This window comes from Salmo salar, chromosome ssa22 (genome assembly GCF_905237065.1).
Source record: "Salmo salar chromosome ssa22, Ssal_v3.1, whole genome shotgun sequence".
NCBI lineage: Eukaryota > Metazoa > Chordata > Actinopteri > Salmoniformes > Salmonidae > Salmo > Salmo salar.
Window position 1 is genome coordinate 37,876,226 of NC_059463.1, and position 21,036 is coordinate 37,897,261.

General features: G+C 40.7%; 2 protein-coding genes and 1 long non-coding RNA gene across 16 annotated transcripts in view; 2 read left to right on the plus strand and 1 right to left on the minus strand.

Moving 5' to 3' along the window:
* The first annotated feature begins 502 nt into the window (after positions 1-502).
* Positions 503-3,133, plus strand: LOC106583394 (uncharacterized). The gene is made up of 3 exons (XR_001323502.2): positions 503-1,474; positions 1,896-1,949; positions 2,498-3,133. It is a non-coding gene; the product is annotated as an uncharacterized lncRNA (long non-coding RNA).
* A 3,130-nt stretch (positions 3,134-6,263) lies between these two features.
* On the plus strand, positions 6,264-18,943 carry entpd8 (ectonucleoside triphosphate diphosphohydrolase 8). 6 transcript variants are annotated; one of them, XM_045705226.1, is made up of 10 exons: positions 6,269-6,624; positions 7,565-7,717; positions 8,179-8,296; positions 8,742-8,892; positions 9,329-9,488; positions 10,226-10,456; positions 11,041-11,307; positions 11,445-11,555; positions 15,010-15,141; positions 18,416-18,943. In XM_045705226.1, the coding sequence occupies exons 2-10, from the start codon at positions 7,595-7,597 to the stop codon at positions 18,635-18,637; spliced, it is 1,515 nt and encodes a 504-aa protein (XP_045561182.1). In that variant the 5' UTR covers positions 6,269-6,624; positions 7,565-7,594; the 3' UTR covers positions 18,638-18,943. The 6 variants fall into 6 exon arrangements, with proteins under 6 accessions (XP_014023330.1, XP_045561184.1, XP_045561182.1 ...); XM_045705227.1 differs by lacking the exon at positions 18,416-18,943 and adding an exon at positions 15,582-15,636 and having other exon boundaries at positions 7,578-7,717; XM_014167853.2 differs by having other exon boundaries at positions 6,271-6,624; positions 7,578-7,717.
* Positions 18,814-21,036, minus strand: part of LOC106583546 (uncharacterized) — a 36,029-nt gene continuing 33,806 nt past the window's right edge. For all 9 annotated transcript variants that reach the window (XM_045705221.1, XM_045705219.1, XM_045705224.1 and 6 more), the window contains 7 exons: positions 20,859-20,979; positions 20,497-20,631; positions 20,263-20,344; positions 20,004-20,118; positions 19,764-19,868; positions 19,491-19,567; positions 18,814-19,328 (listed from right to left, as the gene is read on the minus strand). In XM_045705221.1, coding sequence (XP_045561177.1) covers positions 19,235-19,328; positions 19,491-19,567; positions 19,764-19,868; positions 20,004-20,118; positions 20,263-20,344; positions 20,497-20,631; positions 20,859-20,979 — 729 coding nt within the window. In that variant the 3' untranslated portion in view covers positions 18,814-19,234. The remainder of the gene's footprint in view (positions 19,329-19,490; positions 19,568-19,763; positions 19,869-20,003; positions 20,119-20,262; positions 20,345-20,496; positions 20,632-20,858; positions 20,980-21,036) is intronic.

Here is a 21,036-nt window from a genome sequence, read left to right on the forward strand (position 1 = left end):
TCCCTTTATTTTTTTGAGCAGTGTATATATATATATATATATATATATATATATATATATATATATATATATATATGTACCAGTCAAAAGTTTGGACACACATACGCATTCCAGGGTTTTTGTTTATTATTACATTGTAGAATAATAGTGAAGACATCAAAGTAGGAAATAACACATATGGTATCATGTAGTAACCAAAAAAGTGTTAAACAAATCAAAATTAATTTGAGATTCTTTAAAGTAACCACCCTTTGCCCTGATGACAGCTTTGCACACTCTTGGCATTCTCTCAACCAGCTTCATGATGTAATCACCTGGAATGCATTTAATTGAACATTTGTGGAATTTTTCCTTCTTAATGCATTTGAGCCAATCAGTTGTGTTGTGGCAAGGTAGGGTTGGTATACAGAAGATAGCCCTATTTGGTAAAAGACAAAGTCCATATTATGGCAAGAACAGCTCAAATAAGTAAAGAGAAATGACAGTCCATCATTACTTTAAGACATGAAGGTCAGTCAACATGGAAAATGTCAAGAACTTTGAAAGTTTCTTCAAGTGCAGTCGCAACAACCATCAAGCACAAAAAACATATTGATGTCACAAATATATAATTTGTACATTTCTTTATTAGTTATTTGTTACATTTGACTGTGTAAAACCTAGCAGTACTACTTATTTGTCTGAGAGTGAGGCGGATATAGTATATAGTATTTTGCTAACAAACATGATTATTTCTCTGTCTGAAATGAAACCATCAATTGATAGATTTTAAACAAATACAGTACCTTCAGAAAGTATTCACACTCCTTGACTTTGGAATAAATCAAGGGATATGAATACTTTCTGAAAGCTCTGTATAGGGGATAGATTGTAGTGGCATCAAGTCTTACTGTAAATGGATACTTACTGTAAAGGGAAGCCCTTTATCTACTTCCCCAGAGTCAGATGAACTAGCGTTAGCACAATAGCTGTTACCATTGATGTACTAGTCTCGCTTTGTCATACCTCCAAAATCACATCGTTCTCACGCCTCCCTTGGAAGTCTGGGGAACTTTGTACTGTAAAAACGGGTTGAATGGTCCGCTGGACCAACGTAACATCCAATTAAGATTTTGATTGGATGTTACATTTCAAGAAACCCTGCCCCCACAGGCCCGTAGAAGGGGTGCTGTGTGTTGTTTGTCACTGTTTTCCTTCCAGGTAGTTGTTGCCTATGCTAGTTTCAAGTGCTAGTTTTCAAGTTATCAAGTGTGGCCAACAGTCTGTGATTGATATTTATTGAAATTGAAAGTGGATTACGCTGGTAAAGTCAAACGTCACAACATGTTCTAAACCACTCTGATGACAAACACTTTTTTCCTTGTCTCCGCTTGTCCACATGACTGCTGGCTGCACTTCGTAAACCCTGAAAATATTGTGAAGATTGACCACTATTTTGACACAAAAAACAGAGGCAGTGGGAAAAACTATTCAGGTAAATAAATACATTTTTTAAATGTTAAAAGACAATATATTAGTAGCTAGTTAGATAGCTGTCGGCCAGTAGGTCACTTTGTTGGCTAACTAAAATTAGCTGCTAGCTAGCTAGCTAACTAACTGTACACACTGTTTAGCTAAGTGAATTAAATTGTTATTCATTTTTTTGCTCCTTTGCACCCCAGTATCTCTACTTGCACATTCATCTTCTGCTCATCTATCACTCCAGTGTTTAATTGCTAAATTGTAATTACTTCGCCACTATGGCCTATTTATTGCTTTACCTCCCTAATCTTACCTCATTTGCACACACTGTATATATATATTTTTCTATTGTGTTATTGACTGTACGTTTGTTTATTCCATGTGTAACTCTGTGTTGTTGTTTGTGTCGCACTGCTTTGCTTTATCTTGGCCAGGTCGCAGTTGTAAATGAGAACTTGTTCTCAACTGGCCTACCTGGATAAATAAAGGTGAAATACAATTTTTTTTAAATAAAAAAAATGTCATCAAGCTACACTCTTAGAAAAAGAGTTCCAAAAGGGTTCTTCAGCTGTCCCCATAGGATAACCATTTTTGGTTCCAGGTAGAACCAGTTTTGGTTTCAGGTAGAACCCTTTTGGAACCCTCTGTGGAAAGGGTTCTTCATGAAACCAAAAAGGGTTTTTCAAAGGGTACTGCTATGGGGACAGCCGAATAACAGCTACACTCTTAGAAAAAAGGTACTAACTTCCTATTAGCTAGCTATCTTGATGTAATCATTGTAAATTAAAAACACAGTCTCCAAATGCATTTGTAGATAACAGCCATGGAAAAGTGGGTGAAATTGTCACTAAAGGGAGAGTGTAGGCTACTGGATAGGGCAGGTAACTTTGTGGGAGGACATTAAGAAAAGATTCTCCAGTTCCAGCCCCTACAGGGGAAATCTTTGAGGACAGAGAGATAATAGCAACATAATATAGAGTGCTGTCTCATTTGTGTATAATGAAGCCTGTTTCTTTTTGATGTTTTCTGTCCTTAGAAATGGAAAGTTGTGAAGGCACTTTTGCAGATGAAGAGAGAGGTCCCAATGAATCTCCCAAGAGACTAAGGGTATATCCTATATGCCATGGGTTATATGTGTAGGCCTACCTTTGTTAGCAAATGTTGTATACAAAAATATAGTTAAACATCACACATAATGTATAAACCTATTACAATTGGAGCAGGTCAATCCTGCTGGTGGTCTGCCGGGTGTGCAGGGTTCTGTTTCAGCCCAGCAATAACGCAGCTGATTTAACTGATCAAATTGAATGAGTTGATAATCAAGTGTGCTTTTGCTGGGCTGGAAAAGAAGTCGGCTCACCTAGTAGATCAGGGATCAGTGGAGCAAGGTTGGCCACCGCTGGTATGGAGTTTTTCTGTTCACTTGAAATTATGCTTCAGTAATTATAGCCTACTTGTTACCACGTAATTATCTATTGTTGTTTAGACTAAGATGTCTAACTTTTCATACGAGTTAGCTTATTTGTGTGTTTTGAAGTGATGAAGTGTTGATTCTTTGAAGTAAAGTGTTTAAACTTGTTTTAATTGTTAAACTATTATTCAAAATGAACCAGTGTCTGTTGATTAATCACATATCACAATCTGCAATAAATAGGGGAGGGGGTTCTGTCTATAATTTGTCTGTGTTTATGTGTTGTATTCTCAAACGAACATTTCCTTTTTGTCTATTTGTAAGATCTTAAATCTGTTTTATTTGATTGTCACTTTCTCTCATTATATCAGCTATGTGAATCCATTTAGCAGCTTATCATATGGCATGCATCACCAATGCAGCCATATGCCTACAGTATGATGGCATTACTGGCCTTATGGGCATCTGTCATCTGGAGCAGAGAATAGCTAAACTCACACATTGTTTACATGTTGAGCTATACACTGAGTATACAAATATTAAGAACATCTGCTCTTTCCATGACATAAACTGACCAGGTAAATCCAGGTGAAAGCTATGATCCCTTATTGATGTCACTTGTTAAATCCACTTCAATCAGTATAGATGAAGGGGAGGAGACTGTTATAGACAGGTTCAAGAAGGATTTTTAAGGCTTGAGACAATTGAGACATGGATTGTGTATGTGTGCCATTCAGAGCATGAATGGGAAAGACAAAAAATGTAAGCACCTTTGAAAGGGGTATTGAAAACTCAATATTAGGATGGTGTTCGTAATGTTTGGTATACTCAGTGTATTTTCTCAATTTAAAATGATACCAGTAGACAATGTATATGAGGCAAACCATATACTAGATTTTGTACATGCCTTATAAGTGCTGACATATAAAATTGTTTAGTGTAAATCCAAGCTGTGTTATCGAGGTACAGTACGAAAAAATAAGGAGAATTAGGCTACAGGAGATTTACATTTACATTTAAGTCATTTAGCAGACGCTCTTATCCAGAGCGACTTACAAATTGGATGAGCATTACAGGTGACATTTTATGAGGTTCATTTAATTTCCTTTATTTTAGCAATGTTTCTAGCAAAATTATTGCAGTTCCCATAGATAGAAAACCTCCCACTAATAGTACATGGCTGCTTCATGTATCACTGACTCTGGATAAGCTTATGTGCTAACACAGCTAACATCTTAGGTAAAATTAAAGGTTGGCTTTATAATTGTGAGAGGATTTAAACTAGCTAGTAGCAAGCTAGTTAATTATGCCTAGGTAGCTTACAAGGTTAGCTGACTTTTCTCTAAACAAACCTCATTGTAGCTAGATACTTGTCCCTCATGCTAGCATTTACAGCGAAATATCATTTCAGAAACATCAACATAAAAATATTGATATGGCCAGTTTTGTAGACCATTTCTCTCCTCTTGCTGCATGTTTAGCTCAACTCGAAATAACAGAGAAATGCTCTGAAAACCAACGTGCTGCAAATAATCTAAAATGTTTTGTCACCTGTGATTGTTTTGTTGACATTTTTAGTCCTCAGTGTTGCTCCTATGGCACTAATCTGGTGAGCACCTTTGGAGCTCCTTCCAAGCAAGGCACTTGATTGGTTTGATGTGCTGCAAGGCGTCACTGATTTACACCAGGTTCCAACCCCTCTATAGCTGACTTCTGCCATGGAACTTCCCCAGGCTTCCCATTTTAGGGAAGCCAAATTCGCAACTATTCTATATACGTCCAGTCATTGTGCTAATGCGAATTAGCATTGGCTCGCGAAACTACAAAAGGTATTGATAACTTAATCTGACTCCGGGGAAGTAGATTTTTAAATATCCAGAAGTATCCCTTTAAACCTTATATGGTTGAGCATTTTGCCATGTTGTTTTGTTCTAATTTTCCCTGTAGTTGCTGCCAGTTTGGAAGCCTTTGTTAAGGCCTCTAGAAGTGCCACCAAATATTCATAAATATTCTGTAATGTGTAAACACATTACCTAACAGCCAACATGCTGACACCAATCCCTTGTAATTACAGTAAAATACTCTGAAATACAAACCCCACCCCGCAATGAATTTCATTCAATCATTCTGATTACGGTAGCATTTACTTTTTTTACAGTATTATACAGTACATTTTTAGGATTGTACTGTGTCTCTTTACCCAGTACTTGCTTCAATACCATATTTATATTACAGTGTTTTGTAATATGAAATACAGAATTTTACTTTCCAAATTCACGGTAACCCCTTTATAGTGCATGTAAAAAATTATTTGAGTTAGTTATTGAGTTATAGAGTACCACAGTATGAGTCATAATACCTATAAAACCTAGTGGTCAAACAAGGAAATGGTTCCAATAGTTTTTCCACCATTCATTTTTCACATAAGGGATTTTAGAAACACTTAAAATAAGGGCTGTGTTTCATGTAGGCCTACCCTGGCGTGACGTTTTGATAACAGTGTAAATCTCTCTAGGACAAAGTGACTTTTATCAATATATTCACCTGTATTTACCACCCAAAAAGGAAATGCTAATTAGCTGCTAATGTGAAGAACTACGAATGCCATGATGATCTGGATGAGTCTGACAACTTGAGGCAAAGGTAAGAATCTCTGGATTAACTATATAATATTAGCAAAATGTTGTAATTAATAAACTAGCTACATTTCTTTAAATTCACAATTCTGTGAACTTTGTTGTGCAAGTTTTAAGTTGACACAATACCTGTTAGCAAACGTGTCAGCTAGAGATGACGTGCAGGAGCTTGCAGGGATTTGTAGTCTTGCATAATGTCTGCTTTGGAGTTTGCAGGGATTTGTAGTCTTGCATAATGTCTACTTTAATTCTAATTAGCATTTTCGAATTTGAGAGTAAAAAGAGGCAAATATATTGATAAAAGTCACCTTGTCCGAGAGAGATTTACATGGTTATCAAAATGTCACGCCAGAGTAAGCCTACACAAAACACAGCCCTTATTTTAAGTGTTTCATAAATTAGCTATGGGGAAAAAGTAATGGTGGACAAACGATTGGAACCTTTTCCCTGTTTGACCGATAGGTTTTATGGGTATTATGACACCTCCACTGTTGGGCCCTATTGAAGAGTGTATTGACCCTGAGGGTAGGGCTTGGTTTTAGTGGTTTCAGTAAAGATAAGAGACAGTTTCTTGTTAGTGGTTTCAGTAAAGATAAGAGACAGTTTCTTGGAAATACTGTCCTGCCCTGTATGCAAGTGCAAAGTCAATAAGTGTTGAATGCTCAAACATTTGTCTTTCATGGTTATTTCAAAGGCAGCATTGTCAGCATTACGTCAAACATGAGACATCACATACTTCAAATGTTCACATATTCAATGTAATCAAATTCGTGAGTAGTTGTGAGGGTTCTAACATTACATTTCAGCCTACCACTTGAGGAAGAAAGATGACAAATTGTACAGTGCATCAGATCTTGGGAGGAAGAGAGAGAGTGTGAGTTTATTAGGGATACGTAAGGTAGGGAGGGAAAGAGTGAGAGAGCGAGAGAGAGGGTGAGTGAGAGAGACAGAGAGAGTGCGTAAGTGAGAGTCAGTGAGAGCACAAGAGAAAGGCGGAGAACGCCTATACTCTGGTCAGTGTAAGATCTTGCGAAACATTTCTAAGGTAACGCATCTGTTTCTAATTTGACCTGGGGGTCAGGGAGAAGAGATCACAGAGAAGAAACTTATGTGACGGTAAGTCCAGTTGTTTTGACCATGTTGGACCATGGAGGATCAAGTGGAAAACTCCTGTCGTCATCTCATGTTTTAATAGAAGAGTTCAGGGGCTTTCTCTGTTAATGGTTGACTACTAATCAGTCACTGCTCCTATTTGTCTTTCATGGTTATTTCGAAGGCAGCATTATCTGTTAAATACGTTAGGCAAAATGCTCTCATGTTAACATCTTTATAAACTACGCAGCAAACCAAGACAAAACTATACTGTTAAGCGATATGTACATTTTGGATGTACAGACAGCATTTTAAGATCACATAATGTACAATAGTCTTTGTCAGTTCTTTACACCTTTGGAGAAGAGGAGACAGTGGCATAGGAGACAAGTGGCATAAATACATTAAACTCACAATTGCTGTGGTAAAATCTGAATCAGATTATATATATATATATATATCAGATTACATATATATATTCTGATTCAGATTTGATATATATATATAAAATGATGCCCTTGCCAACTCTGTAACGAGTCTGATAAGAATCTGATAAAACAAAGCAGATACATCAGATAAGATATACATTATTTTGGGATAGACTGTGGACATTTTGCCTATTTATAGAAATAAATGAACTGTCACAAGTACTGTTATAGTGTTATAAATAACGTTACATTTATGAATGAAGATCGATGACAATGTATATTTCACATTGATGGCATGAAAAAAAACTCCAGTATAATTTTTTTTTTTATAATCAAAGGATTGATTTTCAGAGAGACAGTTAGTTCTCAACAAATTTGCCATGTGTGTGTATGTTTGTCCGGGAGAGTGGGCTTACGTGTGTTTGGAATGAAGATGTCACTGGTAAAACAGATGTTATCTTTCGCGATGGTGGCATAAAAAGAAGACCAAAGTGTAATTTACTCTGTGTGTCTGTGTGTGTGTGTGTGTCCGGGAGAGTGGGCTTACAGGTGTGTTTGGAATTAAGATGTCAATGGTGAAACAGGTTGCGCTGGCTGCAGTGGTGGTAGTGATGGGATGCGTGGGCATCATCGCTCTAATCCTCACATTAGTTCAGCACCACTTGGTGGATCTCCCCCATCGCATGCAGGTGATGAAGAAAAACTGTTACCTGGGTTGTAACTACAGTAATTGGGGAAAATTCACTCTGGGAACTCACCCACGTAAAATCCTAAAATCCACCTTAAAAATCTACGTTTTTCATGTTGAAATCATTTAACTTTGGGAACGCCGTTCCAACGCGTTCCCTCCTAATTCCACCCTTGACCCATTTGAATATGACATTTCCTTCATCATTTCCCAGATATCAATGTTACTTCACAAAGCACATACCTCACAGGATGCGACAGGGCCCCTGTTAAGCTCCCAATATGGGACAATATTCAACAATAATATGGGACAGTAGGTACTCAAAAATGTCCCAACAATAATATGGGACGTTATCAAAAATGTATATTTATTAGATTGTCCCAGTAAGGACAAAGTTGCTCTTAGTTTCTCTCTCTCTCCCTCTGTTGGTATTTGACTTCTCTGTCTCTGTGTGTCCTTCAGTATGGGATGGTGTTCGATGCTGGATCAACACACACTTCTCTCTACATGTACCGTTGGCCTGGCAACAAAGAAAACAACACTGGGGTGGTGTCACAGATGCTGGTCTGTGATGTTGACGGTCAGTGCTGAGTGCTGTCAGTGAACCATTATTACTACTCTATTATTTGATCTCTTAGGGGTGAATAACTTCTACGTAAGGCGAATCTTCACTTAGTCATGCAATGACGTTAAGGTTTCAAAATTCCAGTAACTTTCCCAACATTCCCAGGTTTTGGAATGTGGAGGAAATAAGCTGCAGGGGCAGCCTCCAACCTGGAGTTCCTCATCTGGGATTTTGGCAAAGGTACCGGAATTTGTCAACCAAAATTGATGTCAATGGGAGAGTAGTTAGGATTTGCCCCTAGAAGGTAGAAGTTAGAATATGCCCTTAAGTCATCTTACCCCTATTTTCATGGCAGCTTGATCGCAAGGGCCAAGACAAATCATAATCTACCACCCAGTAATGGTTGTCACATAAAAAAATATACCAGTGACTCACCACCCTGTCCCCTGCTTGTCCATAGGAGATGGCATCTCTAGCTATGCCCAGGACCCACCTGGTGCAGGGCTCAGTCTGAGGAAGTGCCTGGAAAGTGCACTGGCAGTCGTCCCTGCAAACCAGCAGAGGGAAACTCCTGTGTACCTTGGTGCTACCGCTGGCATGCGACTCTTGCAGTAAGTCAAGACTGCGCTGTGTTATCTTGATAGGTGTAATAATTTTCATTTACCTCATCCCAATACTACGACTTTATGAATGAATGTGCAAGGAAAACCTCCCACTAATCTATGTGGTGACTACACTCTAAGAATAAAAAGGTGCTGTCTAGAACCTATAACGGCTGTCCCCATAGGAGATCCTTTTTGAAGAACCCTTTTGGTTCCAGGAACATCCCTTTTGGCTTCCATGTAAAACCCTTTCCACAGAGGGCTCTACCTGGAACCACAAAGCTTTTGGAACCCATTTTTCTGAGTGTATTTAACCTCCTGTACATTATGACTGGGTGATGTATGCTCTTTCAGGCTGCAGAACTTGGTTTTAATAATAAAGTAGCATTTATGAAAACTACTTACATTGTCCGGTAAGAGTGGCTGAATATTTTCCTCTCCTCAGGCTACAGAATCACACCCAGTCTCATCAGGTGTTGGAGCAGGTAACCAAGGTGATCCAGGGTTATCCCTTTGACTTCCGGGGGGCACGGATCCTATCTGGGATGGAGGAAGGGGCTTACGGATGGATTACCATCAACTATCTACAAGAGAGCTTCATCAAGGTGTGTATGAGAGGTATTGACATGTTGAATGTACCAAGCTGTCTGTCTAAACTACTTGCACATAGCTTGGACACCCATACATACCCCACAAGACATGCCACAAGAGGTCTCTTCACAGTCCCCAAGTCCAGAACAGACTATGGGAGGCAGACAGTACCACATAGAGCCATGACTACATGGAAGTCTATTCCACATAAAGTAACTGACGCAAGCAGTAAAATTAGATTTAAAAAACAGATAAAAAAACAAACACCTTATGGAACAGCGGGGACTGTGAAGCAACACAAACATTGGCACAGACACATGCATTCACACACATACACGATAACATACGCACTATACATACACATGGATTTAGTACTGTAGATATGTGGTAGTGGTGGAGTAGGGGCCTTAGGGCACACAGTGTGTTGTGAAATCTGTGAATGTATTGTAATGTTTTTAACATTAACATTAAACTGCCTTAATTTTGCTGGACCCCATGAAGAGTAGCTGCTGCTTTGGCTAATGGGGATCCATAATAAATACGAATACAAATATAGGGAACGCGCACCCGCACACACACACACACTCCTGAATGGTGTCAACCTTGTTTAGGCAGAATTAACAGAGGTTTGTGGATATACAGTAGTAGTACCATTTATAACCACTGTAATAGCTTGTTATAATGGTGGATTGCAGGTCTTTGCAGTTTAACATTATAGCTAACATACAATATTTGTACTTCTCCTGAGCAGTACACCTTCGAGGGAGAATGGGTAAGCCCTAAAGGAAGGAAGATCTGGGGCGCCCTGGACATGGGAGGCTCTTCTACCCAGATAGCCTTTACCCCCGGCCAGCCAGTACAGGACCCTGCCTCCACCCTGGGACCCAAGCTCTATGGTTACCAGTATGAGGTGTACACACACAGCTACCTGTGCTATGGCAAGGAACAGGCCATGAGGCAGCTACGGGTTCATCTACTGAAGGTACTGTAAGTAGTTGTCTGGTCACCTGTTAGATATGACTCAAAGAAATTGCAGAATGGTTTTGGGTACTGTAAAAATGCCAGGTAAACTCCCCCTACATGTAGATATAAAACCAGTTTTCAGGAAGAGAAACGTGTAAACAGGCAGTAGTGTTTTGGCCTTACCCAGGCCTTCTTTAAAGTTAAGATCTGCATAAATTGAAACGACGCCACTGGATATCTCAGGTGCATTTATTATTGTTTTTAGATAAAAAAAAATTGTAACAGGTCAGAGGAGCATCCTGCCTCGTGGTAAAAATAATCAAAGTACATACTCTGCTGTTTTATTGCACGTGCAATGATGTCCGAGGGGAATAACAATGTTCGTTGTTTAAAGTAGCCACTTTGTTGCTGTAATATCGCAAACAGACGTGGCAGTTTCACCGCTATGGATTCCAGCTTTAAAGCACATCATAAATATCTAGGGGCCAATCTAATTACCCAAAATCTGTTTGACTGAATGCTTCTCAGTTGAGTCAGAAGCATTTTATGGCTGTTTAAAGGGCTGTTTTTCTTTTCATTCAAGCAAACTTCCTCCTCTCTCAGATGAGTGGGTCTACCCGCCCAGTCAAGCACCCCTGTTACCACCTGGGCTACAATCTAACCCTGACTCTGGGTGACCTCTATGACTCCCCCTGCGTTGCCAGACCCGTGACCTTTAACCCGGCCTCAGAGGTCACCTTCACAGGGACCAGTGAGCCACTGCGGTGTCTCAACCAGATGAAGAACATCATGAACCTGACTGCCTGCTCCCTGGCTCCTGACTGTGGCTTCAACGGGGTATACCAGCCCCCAGTCAGTGGCAACTTCTTTGTGAGTATTCATCCCATATCTACGCAAAGCCCACTCAACTGGCACTCCAGGCAGGCTCAATCAAACACGCCAATTTGAATGATGTCTGAACTATGTACAGTATATATTGTCACCATCATACTGTTCCTTCTCCCTAGGCTTTCTCAACATACTATTACACCTTTGACTTCCTTGGTCTGGCTCCTCAGTCCTCTCTGTCTCAGGCTACCACCACTATAGACACTTTCTGTAAAAGGACCTGGGACTCGGTGAGATATAGAGACCTCTGCTGAACTTTCACATTACCAGTACACTTCCTAAAACTGTATACCGGTATACAGATTCATAAATTCATACTCAATCACATGCTGAACATAAACTATAGTATATCTCATAATAACCTCATTCATAATGGGACCGATTCAGACTTTGGAATTTTTGCCTTTCATACGCACGCCTTTCTTTTTAGATTAGAGATTAATTAGATAATGGGGTAATGTCCATATGCGGGGGTGGGGCATCTCGTCGTTGTTGGCAATCAAGCCTACTAATGTCGTGTCATCACCAAACTTTCCTACGCACTTCTCAGTATTTGGTATTCAGAGTTACCTTATTTAGTCAACGTAACACATTCTGCAGGTGTGCCTACCTTGCACGCTCTGAATACATTCATTCAACCGCTGAAAACACTCCCACTTGTTGTCCAACAGATTTTCTCGTGGATTTTTCTTTCAATATGGTTTTCAGTACATTTATCTTAAGCCATCCCTTTAAATACAGTGTACCTTCTAGTTCAAATTTTGTCAACAGAAAATATACAGAAAATATCGAGAGAATGTGTTCAGAATATTAGGGATCATTGAAAGAAATCCATATAAATGTGTGCATATTTGTCTACGTTTCAGCCCCAACTTAAAGATAAAAAAATACTCTGATCTTGTAGATTATTTAGGTTTAGGAAAGTATTTTTGAATCATAAAAAACAGGTTTGGAGATACATATGAAAGAAAGATAACGGTGGTTTGATTAATTCAGAAAATTGCCACATTCAGTTCTTCAACACATGGCAATGTTGGGAGATTAGTGTACATACAATTTTAATAGGTGGTTTGATAGAAATGGTGGTTTGATAGAAATAGGAGACAGAGAATGTTAACTTCCCTGGGCTAGGTCAACAGCCAGTGGAATCGCGTGGCGCGAAATACAAATACCTAAAAAATGCTATAACTTCAATTTCTCAAACATATAACTATTTTACACCATTTTAAAGACAAGACTCTCGTTAATCTAACCACATTGTCCGATTTCAAAAAGGCTTTACAGCGAAAGCGAAACATTAGATTATGTCAGGAGAGTACCCTGCCAAAAATAATCACACAGCCATTTTCAAAGCAAGCATATATGACACAAAAACCAAAACCACAGCTAAATGCAGCACTAACCTTTGATGATCTTCATCAGATGACACTCCTAGGACATTATGTTATACAATACATGCATGTTTTGTTCAATCAAGTTCATATTTATATCAAAAACCAGCTTTTTACATAAGCATGTGATGTTCAGAACTAGCATACCCACCGCAAACTTCCGGGGAATTTACTAAATTACTCATGATTAACGTTCACAAAATACATAACAATTATTTTAAGAATTATAGATACAGAACTCCTTTATGCAATCGCGGTGTCAGATTTTAAAATAGCTTTTCGGCGAAAGAACATTTTGCAATATTCTGAGTACATAGCCCGGCCATCACGGCTAGCTAATTTGACACCCACCAAGTTTGGCCCTCACCAAACTCAGATTTACTATAACAAAAATTGGATTACCTTTGCTGTTCTTCGTCAGAATGCACTCCCAGGACGTCTACTTCAACAACAAATGTTGTTTTGGTTCCAAATAATCCATAGTTATATTCAAATACCTCTGTTTTGTTCGTGCATTCAGGACACTATCCGAAGCGAGCGCATTTCGTGACAAAAAAAATCAAAATATTCCATTACTGTACTTCGAAGCATGTCAAACGCTGTTTAAAATAAATTTTTATGCTATTTTTCTCGTAAAATAGCGATAATATTCCAACCGGGCGACGTTGTATTCATTCAAAGGCTGAAAGAAAAAAATGGAGAATTCTCATGAACACGCATCTCCAGTGTCACTGTTCCCAGCCTGACCACTCAAAAAATCTCCTGCTGTTCTTCGCCCAGAGACAGGAGATACGTCATTCCACTTTCTGGCGCCTTCTGAGAGCCAATGGAAGCCTTAGAAAATGTCACGTTACAGCAGAGATGCTGTATTTTCGATAGAGATGCAACAGAAGGACAAGAAATTGTCAGACAGGGCACTTCCTGTATGGAATCTTCTCAGGTTTTGGCCTGCCATATGAATTCTGTTATACTCACAGACACCATTCAAACAGTTTTAGAAACTTTAGAGAGTTTTCTATCCAAATCTACTAATTATATGCATATTCTCATTTTTCTGGGCAAGAGTAGTAACCAGTTTAAATCGGGTACGTTTTTTTATCCGGCTGTGCAAATACTGCCCCCTAGCCCCAACAGGTAGCCTGTAATTAAAACATTTGAGAGTGCCCATCTCTGCAAGCAAAAAAGCCTTGTAATTTAAATACTGCATAATGGCACAGCATTTCATAAACTTTAATAGATCTAAAACAAGTGTCATATATATATTTACAATGCATTTATCCAAACGGATTAATCATTTACCTACTGTAGCTCTTATCAAGTTGTAAATTACAGTGCATGGAGAATGGTGTTATTTCTATCTGAAAAATTAATTTGATGCTTTTTCCACTTGGGACCGGTAGGTAGACTCCACATTATTCATGGTTTCCTCACACGTAAAGGTGGTAGAATTATTAGGGAAATAAGTCAAGTACACACCTTCATTTATTCGATCGCCACCCCCAACAAATAGCATGCTATTCTCACGCTTAAGTTCAAGGTCAGAATACACATAGAGAGAAAAGTCCATAAAAAGGAAATTATGTTCCATTTACACTGATGAAGACAGCTTGTCTGTCGAAATGTTGGTTATTAGGTTATTCAGTTATTGCATCTGAGCTCCTAGAGTGTGTGGCTCTCCTTTTCTTTTTCATGTGTTTTATTCCGCTAGCCAGCACCTCACCTAAACAGGTGTGCGTTTCTTTTATTTTTTACCCCCTTTTTCTCCCCAATTTCATGGTATCCAATTGTTAGTAGTTACTGTCTTGTCTCATCACTGCAACTCCCGCACGGACTGGGAGAGGCGAAGGTCAAGAACCATGCGTCCTCCGAAACACAATCCAACCAAGCTGCTTCTTAACACAGCGCGAATCCAACCTTGAAGCCAGCGGCACCAATGTGTCGGAGGAAACACCATACACCTAGTGACCTGGTCAGCGTGCACTGCGCCCGGCCCCCCACAGGAGTCGCTAGTGCGCAATGAGACAAGGATATCCCTGCCGGCCAAACCCTCCCTAACCCGGACGACGCTGGGCCAATTGTGCGCTGCCCCATGGGCCTCCCGGTCGTGGCCGGCTGCGAGAGAGCCTGGACTCGAACCCAGAGTCTCTGGTAGCACAGCTAGCATTGCGATGCAGTGCCTTAGACCACTGCGCCACCCGGGAGACCCAGCTGTGCATTTCTTTCACCTCCATTTACAGAATCGGCCCCAATGTTACTACAACTTTGTTTATGATAATATCAATTATTTTTGCAGCTCAAGGCAGAGTATAGTGAAAAGGACAAGTACCTTCGTGATTACTGTGCCTCAGCAAACTACATAATGACAGTACTACTAGACGGCTACAAGTTCAACCAGACCTGGGGAAATATATACTTCCAGAGACAGGTATGTGCTTAACTATACACTTGTGTATTGACATATGTAAAACATCAACATCCAATTCGAAAGATTTTGCTTCAGGACACAGAATGAAAGACATTTTACCACAGAATTCATGAAAAAAGGAATGTTCTTGTATGGCAGTCAATGTGAATAGCTGTGCTGCCTTAATGAAGCTGTGTGTCTATCATATACAGTCGTGGCCAAAAGTTTTGAGAATGACACAAATATACATTTTCACAAAGTCTGCTGCCTCAATTTGTATGATGGCAATTTGCAAATACAGCAGAATGTTATGAAGAGTGATCAGATGAATTGCAATTAATTGCAAAGTCTCTCTTTGCCATGCAAATGAACTGAATTCCCCAAAAACATTTCAACTGCATTTCAGCCCTGCCACAAAAGGACCAGCTGACATCATGTCAATGATTCTCTCGTTAACACAGGTGTGAGTGTTGACGAGGACAAGGCTGGAGATCACTCTGTCATGCTGATTGAGTTTGAATAACAGACTGGAAGCTTCAAAAGGAGGGTGGTGCTTGGAATCATTGTTCTTCCTCTGTCAACCATGGTTACCTGCAAGGAAACACGTGCCGTCATCATTGCTTTGCACAAAAAGGGCTTCACAGGCAGGGATATTGCTGCCAGTAAGATTGCACCTAAATCAACCATTTATTGGATCATCAAGAACTTCAAGGAGAGCAGTACAATTGTGGTGAAGAAGGCTTCAGGGCGCCCAAGAAAGTTCAGCAAGCGCCAGGACTGTCTCCTAAAGTTGATTCAGCTGCGGGATCGGGGCACCACCAATACAGAGCTCGCTCAGGAATGGCAGCAGGCAGGTGGGAGTGCATCTGCACGCACAGTGAGGCGAAGACTTTTGGAGGATGGCCTGGTGTCAAGAAGGGCAGCAAAGAAGCCACTTCTCTCCAGGAAAAACATCAGGGACAGACTGATATTCTGCAAAAGGTACAGGGATTGGACTGCTGAGGACTGGGGTATTTTTCTCTGATGAATCCCCTTTCCGATTGTTTGGGGCCTCCGGAAAAAAGCTTGTCCAGAGAAGACAAGGTGAGCGCTACCATCAGTCCTGTGTCATGCCAACAGTAAAGCATCCTGAGACCATTCATGTGTGTGGTTGCTTCTCAGCCAAGGGAGTGGGCTCACTCACAATTTTGCCTAAGAACACAGCCATGAATAAAGATTGGTACCAACACATCCTCCGAGAGCAACTACTCCCAACCATCCAGGAACAGTTTGGTGACGAACAATGCCTTTTCCAGCATGATGGAGCACCTTGCCATAAGGAAAAAGTGATAACTAAGTGGCTCGGGGAACAAAACATCAATATTTTGGGTCCATGGCCAGGAAACTCCCCAGACCTTAATCCCATTGAGAACTCAAGAGGCAGCTGGACAAACAAAAAAAACCAAATTCTGACAAACTCCAAGCATTGATTATGCAAGAATGGGCTGCCATCAGTCGGGATGTGGCCCAGAAGTTAATTGACAGCATGCCAGGGCGGATTGCAGAGGTCTTGAAAAAGAAGGGAAGAACACTGCAAATATTGACTCTTTGCATCAACTTCTTGTAATTGTCAATAAAAGCCTTTGACACTTATGAAATGCTTGTAATAATACTTCAGTATTTCATAGTAACATCTGACAAAAATATCTAAAGACACTGAAGCAGCAAAATTTGTGGAAATTAATATTTGTGTCGTTCTCAAAACTTGGCCACGACTGTACATACATATAAACTCAGCAAAAAAAGAAACGTCCTCTCACTGTCAACGTCCTCTTTCAGCAAACTTAACACGTGTAAATATTTGTATGAACATAACAAGATTCAACAACTGAGACATAAACTGAACAAGTTCCACAGACATGTGCTAACAGAAATGGAATAATGTTTCCCTGAACAAAAGGGGGGGGGGCTCAAAATCAAAAGTAACAGTCAATATCTGGTGTGGCCACCAGCTGCATTAAGTACTGCAGTGCATCTCCTCCTCATGGATTGCACCAGATTTGCCAGTTCTTGCTGTGAGATGTTACCCCACTCTTCCACCAAGGCACCTGCAAGTTCCTGGACATTTCTAGAGGGAATGGCCCTAGTCCTCAGCCTCCGATCCAACAGGTCCCAGACGTCCACAATGAGATTGAGATCCGTGCTCTTTGCTGACCATGGCAGAACACTGACATTCCTGTCTTGCAGGAAATCATGCATAGAACGAGCAGTATGGATGGTGGCATTGGCATGCTGGAGGGTCATGTCAGGATGAGCCTCCAGGAAGGGTACCACATGAGGGAGGAGGATGTCTTCCCTGTAACGCACAGCGTTGAGATTGCCTGCAATGACAACAAGATCAGTCCGATGATGCTGTGACACACCGCCCCAGACCATGACGGACCATCTACCTCTAAATCGATCCCGCTCCAGAATACGGCCTCGGTGTAATGCTCATTCCTTCGACGATAAACGCGAATCTGACCATCACCACTGGTGAGACAAATCCATGACTCACCAGAGAAGAGCACTTTTTGCCAGTCCTGTCGGGTCCAGCAACGGTGGGTTTGTGCCCAAAGGCGACGTTGTTGCCGGTGATGTCTGGTGAGGACCTGCCTTACACCAGGCCTACAAGTCCTCAGTCCAGCCTCTCTCAGCCTATTGCGGACAGTCTGAGCACTGATGGAGGGATTGTGCATTCCTGGTGTAACTCGGGCAGTTGTTGTTGCCATCCTGTACCTGTCCCGCAGGTGTGATGTTCGGATGTACCGATCCTATGCAGGTGTTGTTACACATGGTCTGCCACTGTGAGGACGATCAGCTGTCCATCCTGTCACCCTGTAGCGCTGTCTTAGGCATCTCACAGTACGGACATTGCAATTTATTGCCCTGGCCACATCTGCAGTCTTCATGCTTCCTTGCAGCACGCCTAAGGCACGTTCATGCAGATGAGCAGGGACCCTGGGCGTCTTTCTTTTGGTGTTTTTCAGAGTCAGTAGAAAGGCCTCTTTAGTGTCCTAAGTTTTCTGTGAACTTAACTGCCTGAACTTAATTGCCTACCGTCTGTTAGTGTCTTAACGACCGTTCCACAGGTGCATGTTCATTAATTGTTTATGGTTCATTGAACAAGCATGGGAAACCGTGTTTAAACCCTTTACAATGAAGATCTGTAAAGTTATTTGGATTTTTACAAATTATCTTTGAAAGACAGGGTCCTGAAAAAGGGACGTTTCTTTTTTTTGCTGAGTTTATGTTTATATACATCACTGTCTATCAGGTGGCAGATACAGACATCAACTGGACGCTGGGCTACATGTTGAACCTGACCAACCTGATCCCTTCAGAACGCCCCCTGGTGGTGACAGGTGTGCAGCATGGCCAGTGGGCAGCAGAAGTCTTCTTCATAGCGTTTGCTGTGTTCCTCAGCCTGTTGGTGCTAGCCATACTGTTGCTCTGGAACCCAGGAGGCAACACAACTAGTGATGCAATCACACTCTGAACGTCTCTGACTTCTAGTCTCTTCTAGTCCATACAGATTAGGTACAATGTGATAATAGCAGTGAGTCAATAAGATAGACGAATCGGACGAGCGTGGTTGCTCCTGGAACTCACAGTAATAGTTAAAGCAATAATTTGTAATATTTTCTGTCAATATGACTGGAATTATGGAGGCAATTGAATGTATTATGTATTTATTAGATTTGTATAAACTGCATAGGTGGATGTTTTACAAGCAAAAAAACTCAGACAATAAATTGTAATATGACACCATCTACTGTAAATAAATAGTGTTGGTATGAATATATATATCTCTTCGTAATTTAATAAATATATTTTTTCCCCCACAAAGAAGTAGAAAAGGGAGAATCATCTCAAGCGTCACATTACTACCACTACAGTATATGCTTTGGCATGCATTGACAAATGTTTTTTTTATTTAAATCTGCTATATAACATATAGAACATTTAGAAGTAAAAATACAATCATAAGGGCTTATAGGGCACAAATGCATGTATGTGTGTGCGTACAGGGGTGCGTACGTGCGTGCGTGTATGTGCTGCAGATTATGACATGTACCAATCTTCTCCACCTTGATCAGCAGCAGCCTGATTTCTTCTTTGGGGGTTCTTTCTGCAACACCAAGCTTCCCTCTTCTTGTTTTGTCTGCTCACCCAGCTGCTTTAGCATCCTTGAAGCAACAACACACCAAATCAATGTTTGAATATTCACAGAACAGAGTCCTCTTCCACATGCAGATAATGACAATACACAGCCAAATCCAGACTACACACAACAACACAAACAAACAATACCTTTTACTGTACTTGGAAGACCTGTCGGCATGTCTTACCTTGCCAGAGTTTCCATAGACAGAGTCACATTGTCACCTGTTGCAGCACTACACTCCATAAAGAGCATGTCGTACCCCTTTAAAAGTGAGGGCAAGTATCATCAATAAAAGTATTATTTGTATTTATTATGAATGATCTCAATCCTGCTTTGCTACCACTGTCAATTTCAGCACCAGCTACAGAACTGTAAAATAATCATTTACATCACCTGTAAATCCTACAGTCCAGTCGCCCACATTCTAGCTGTTAAAGTTACAGTAACGTCAACATACCTTTGCAAGGTTCTCCCCTTCATGAGTCTGAACCTCTCGTTCTAGTTCAGCACAATCAGTCTTGTTCCCAAGGAGTATAACGATGACATCATCTGGGGCCCCCTCCTACAAAATACAAAAGTTTATGACAGTAAAATAGATACCAGTGGAACAACTGTGAATCCTGCAAACAATTGTTTGTGTTGTTACATAGTTGTTCTTTGATTATAATATTAAAGGCATGATTTAAATGCCGCCTACCTGAATGCAATTGACCCAGTAACAGATGTCACAGAAGCTCTGAGAGGAAGTGATGTCATACATCAGCAGTAGACCCTGGGCTTTGTGGAACACTTGTCTGGTGATGCTGTGGAATCTGGGGAGTAGAGTGTATGTAATTATATACTAACAAATAAAACACACACATGAAGGAGGGTTCAAATTAGGACAAAGGAACAGATTCTGTATCGATGCATTACATATAATGAACAATTGTGATGAACTTAGGTTAGAGACCCACCTTTCCTGACCTGCAGTATCCCATAACTGTAGAGTCACTGGGCTTGCATCCACTGTCACAGACTGTATACAGGTATCAATACCTGCTCAGATGATAAGCACACAAACAAACAAACATGAAACCCGACATGAATGAGCAGCACAGTAATGTACAGTAATACCATGGTGTGTTCGTTTCTTCACATGACATGAAAGGGCATGATGCCAAACATACAACCAGGATGATGATACTCACCAATGGTTGCATCGTGGTGCAGACAGAACTCTCCACTTTGGAAACGCCTCATGAAGGAGGTTTTGCCCACACTGCTGTTTCCAACCATCACCACGTTGTAGGGGTTTGAACTAGAGCCAGAGCTTCCAAAGGTACCTGGAGGAGGATCAAAGAGACTGGTCTATTACAGTTGATATCACTTCTCTGATCTCACTCAAACCTAACTTGACTTATTCCTTTTCACTAGAAGTGGAGAGCAAAGGGCCTCAACAGTGCATATCCAGCAGTTAATTCCAGGTGATTCCTGCCTGGTGGGCTTACTTACTCAAGACTAACCTTTCCATCCCACCTGTACCTCCTCACTGTTGCCATTCGATACTTACCCGGTGGCTTCTCCACACGCTCTGCCTTTTCTTGACCTCTTTTATTCCCAGGGCGTGGCTGTGGAGCTGGAGCCACTGGTTCAGACGCTTTTCCACTCAAAACAGTGCTTGAGGCAACCACCTTAGACAAATAGAAAACATTATCTCCCACAAAGGACAAGATATGATCATCTCTTCA

Coding starts and splice junctions, on each gene's coding strand:
- entpd8 (XM_045705226.1), top strand. CDS start 7,595: ATGTCAATGGTGAAACAGGTTGCGCTGGCTGCAGTGGTGGTAGTGATG. Junction 7,718..8,178: donor ATCTCCCCCATCGCATGCAG/GTGATGAAGAAA, acceptor TGTGTCCTTCAG/TATGGGATGGTGTTCGATGC. Junction 8,893..9,328: donor GCTGGCATGCGACTCTTGCA/GTAAGTCAAGAC, acceptor TCCTCTCCTCAG/GCTACAGAATCACACCCAGT.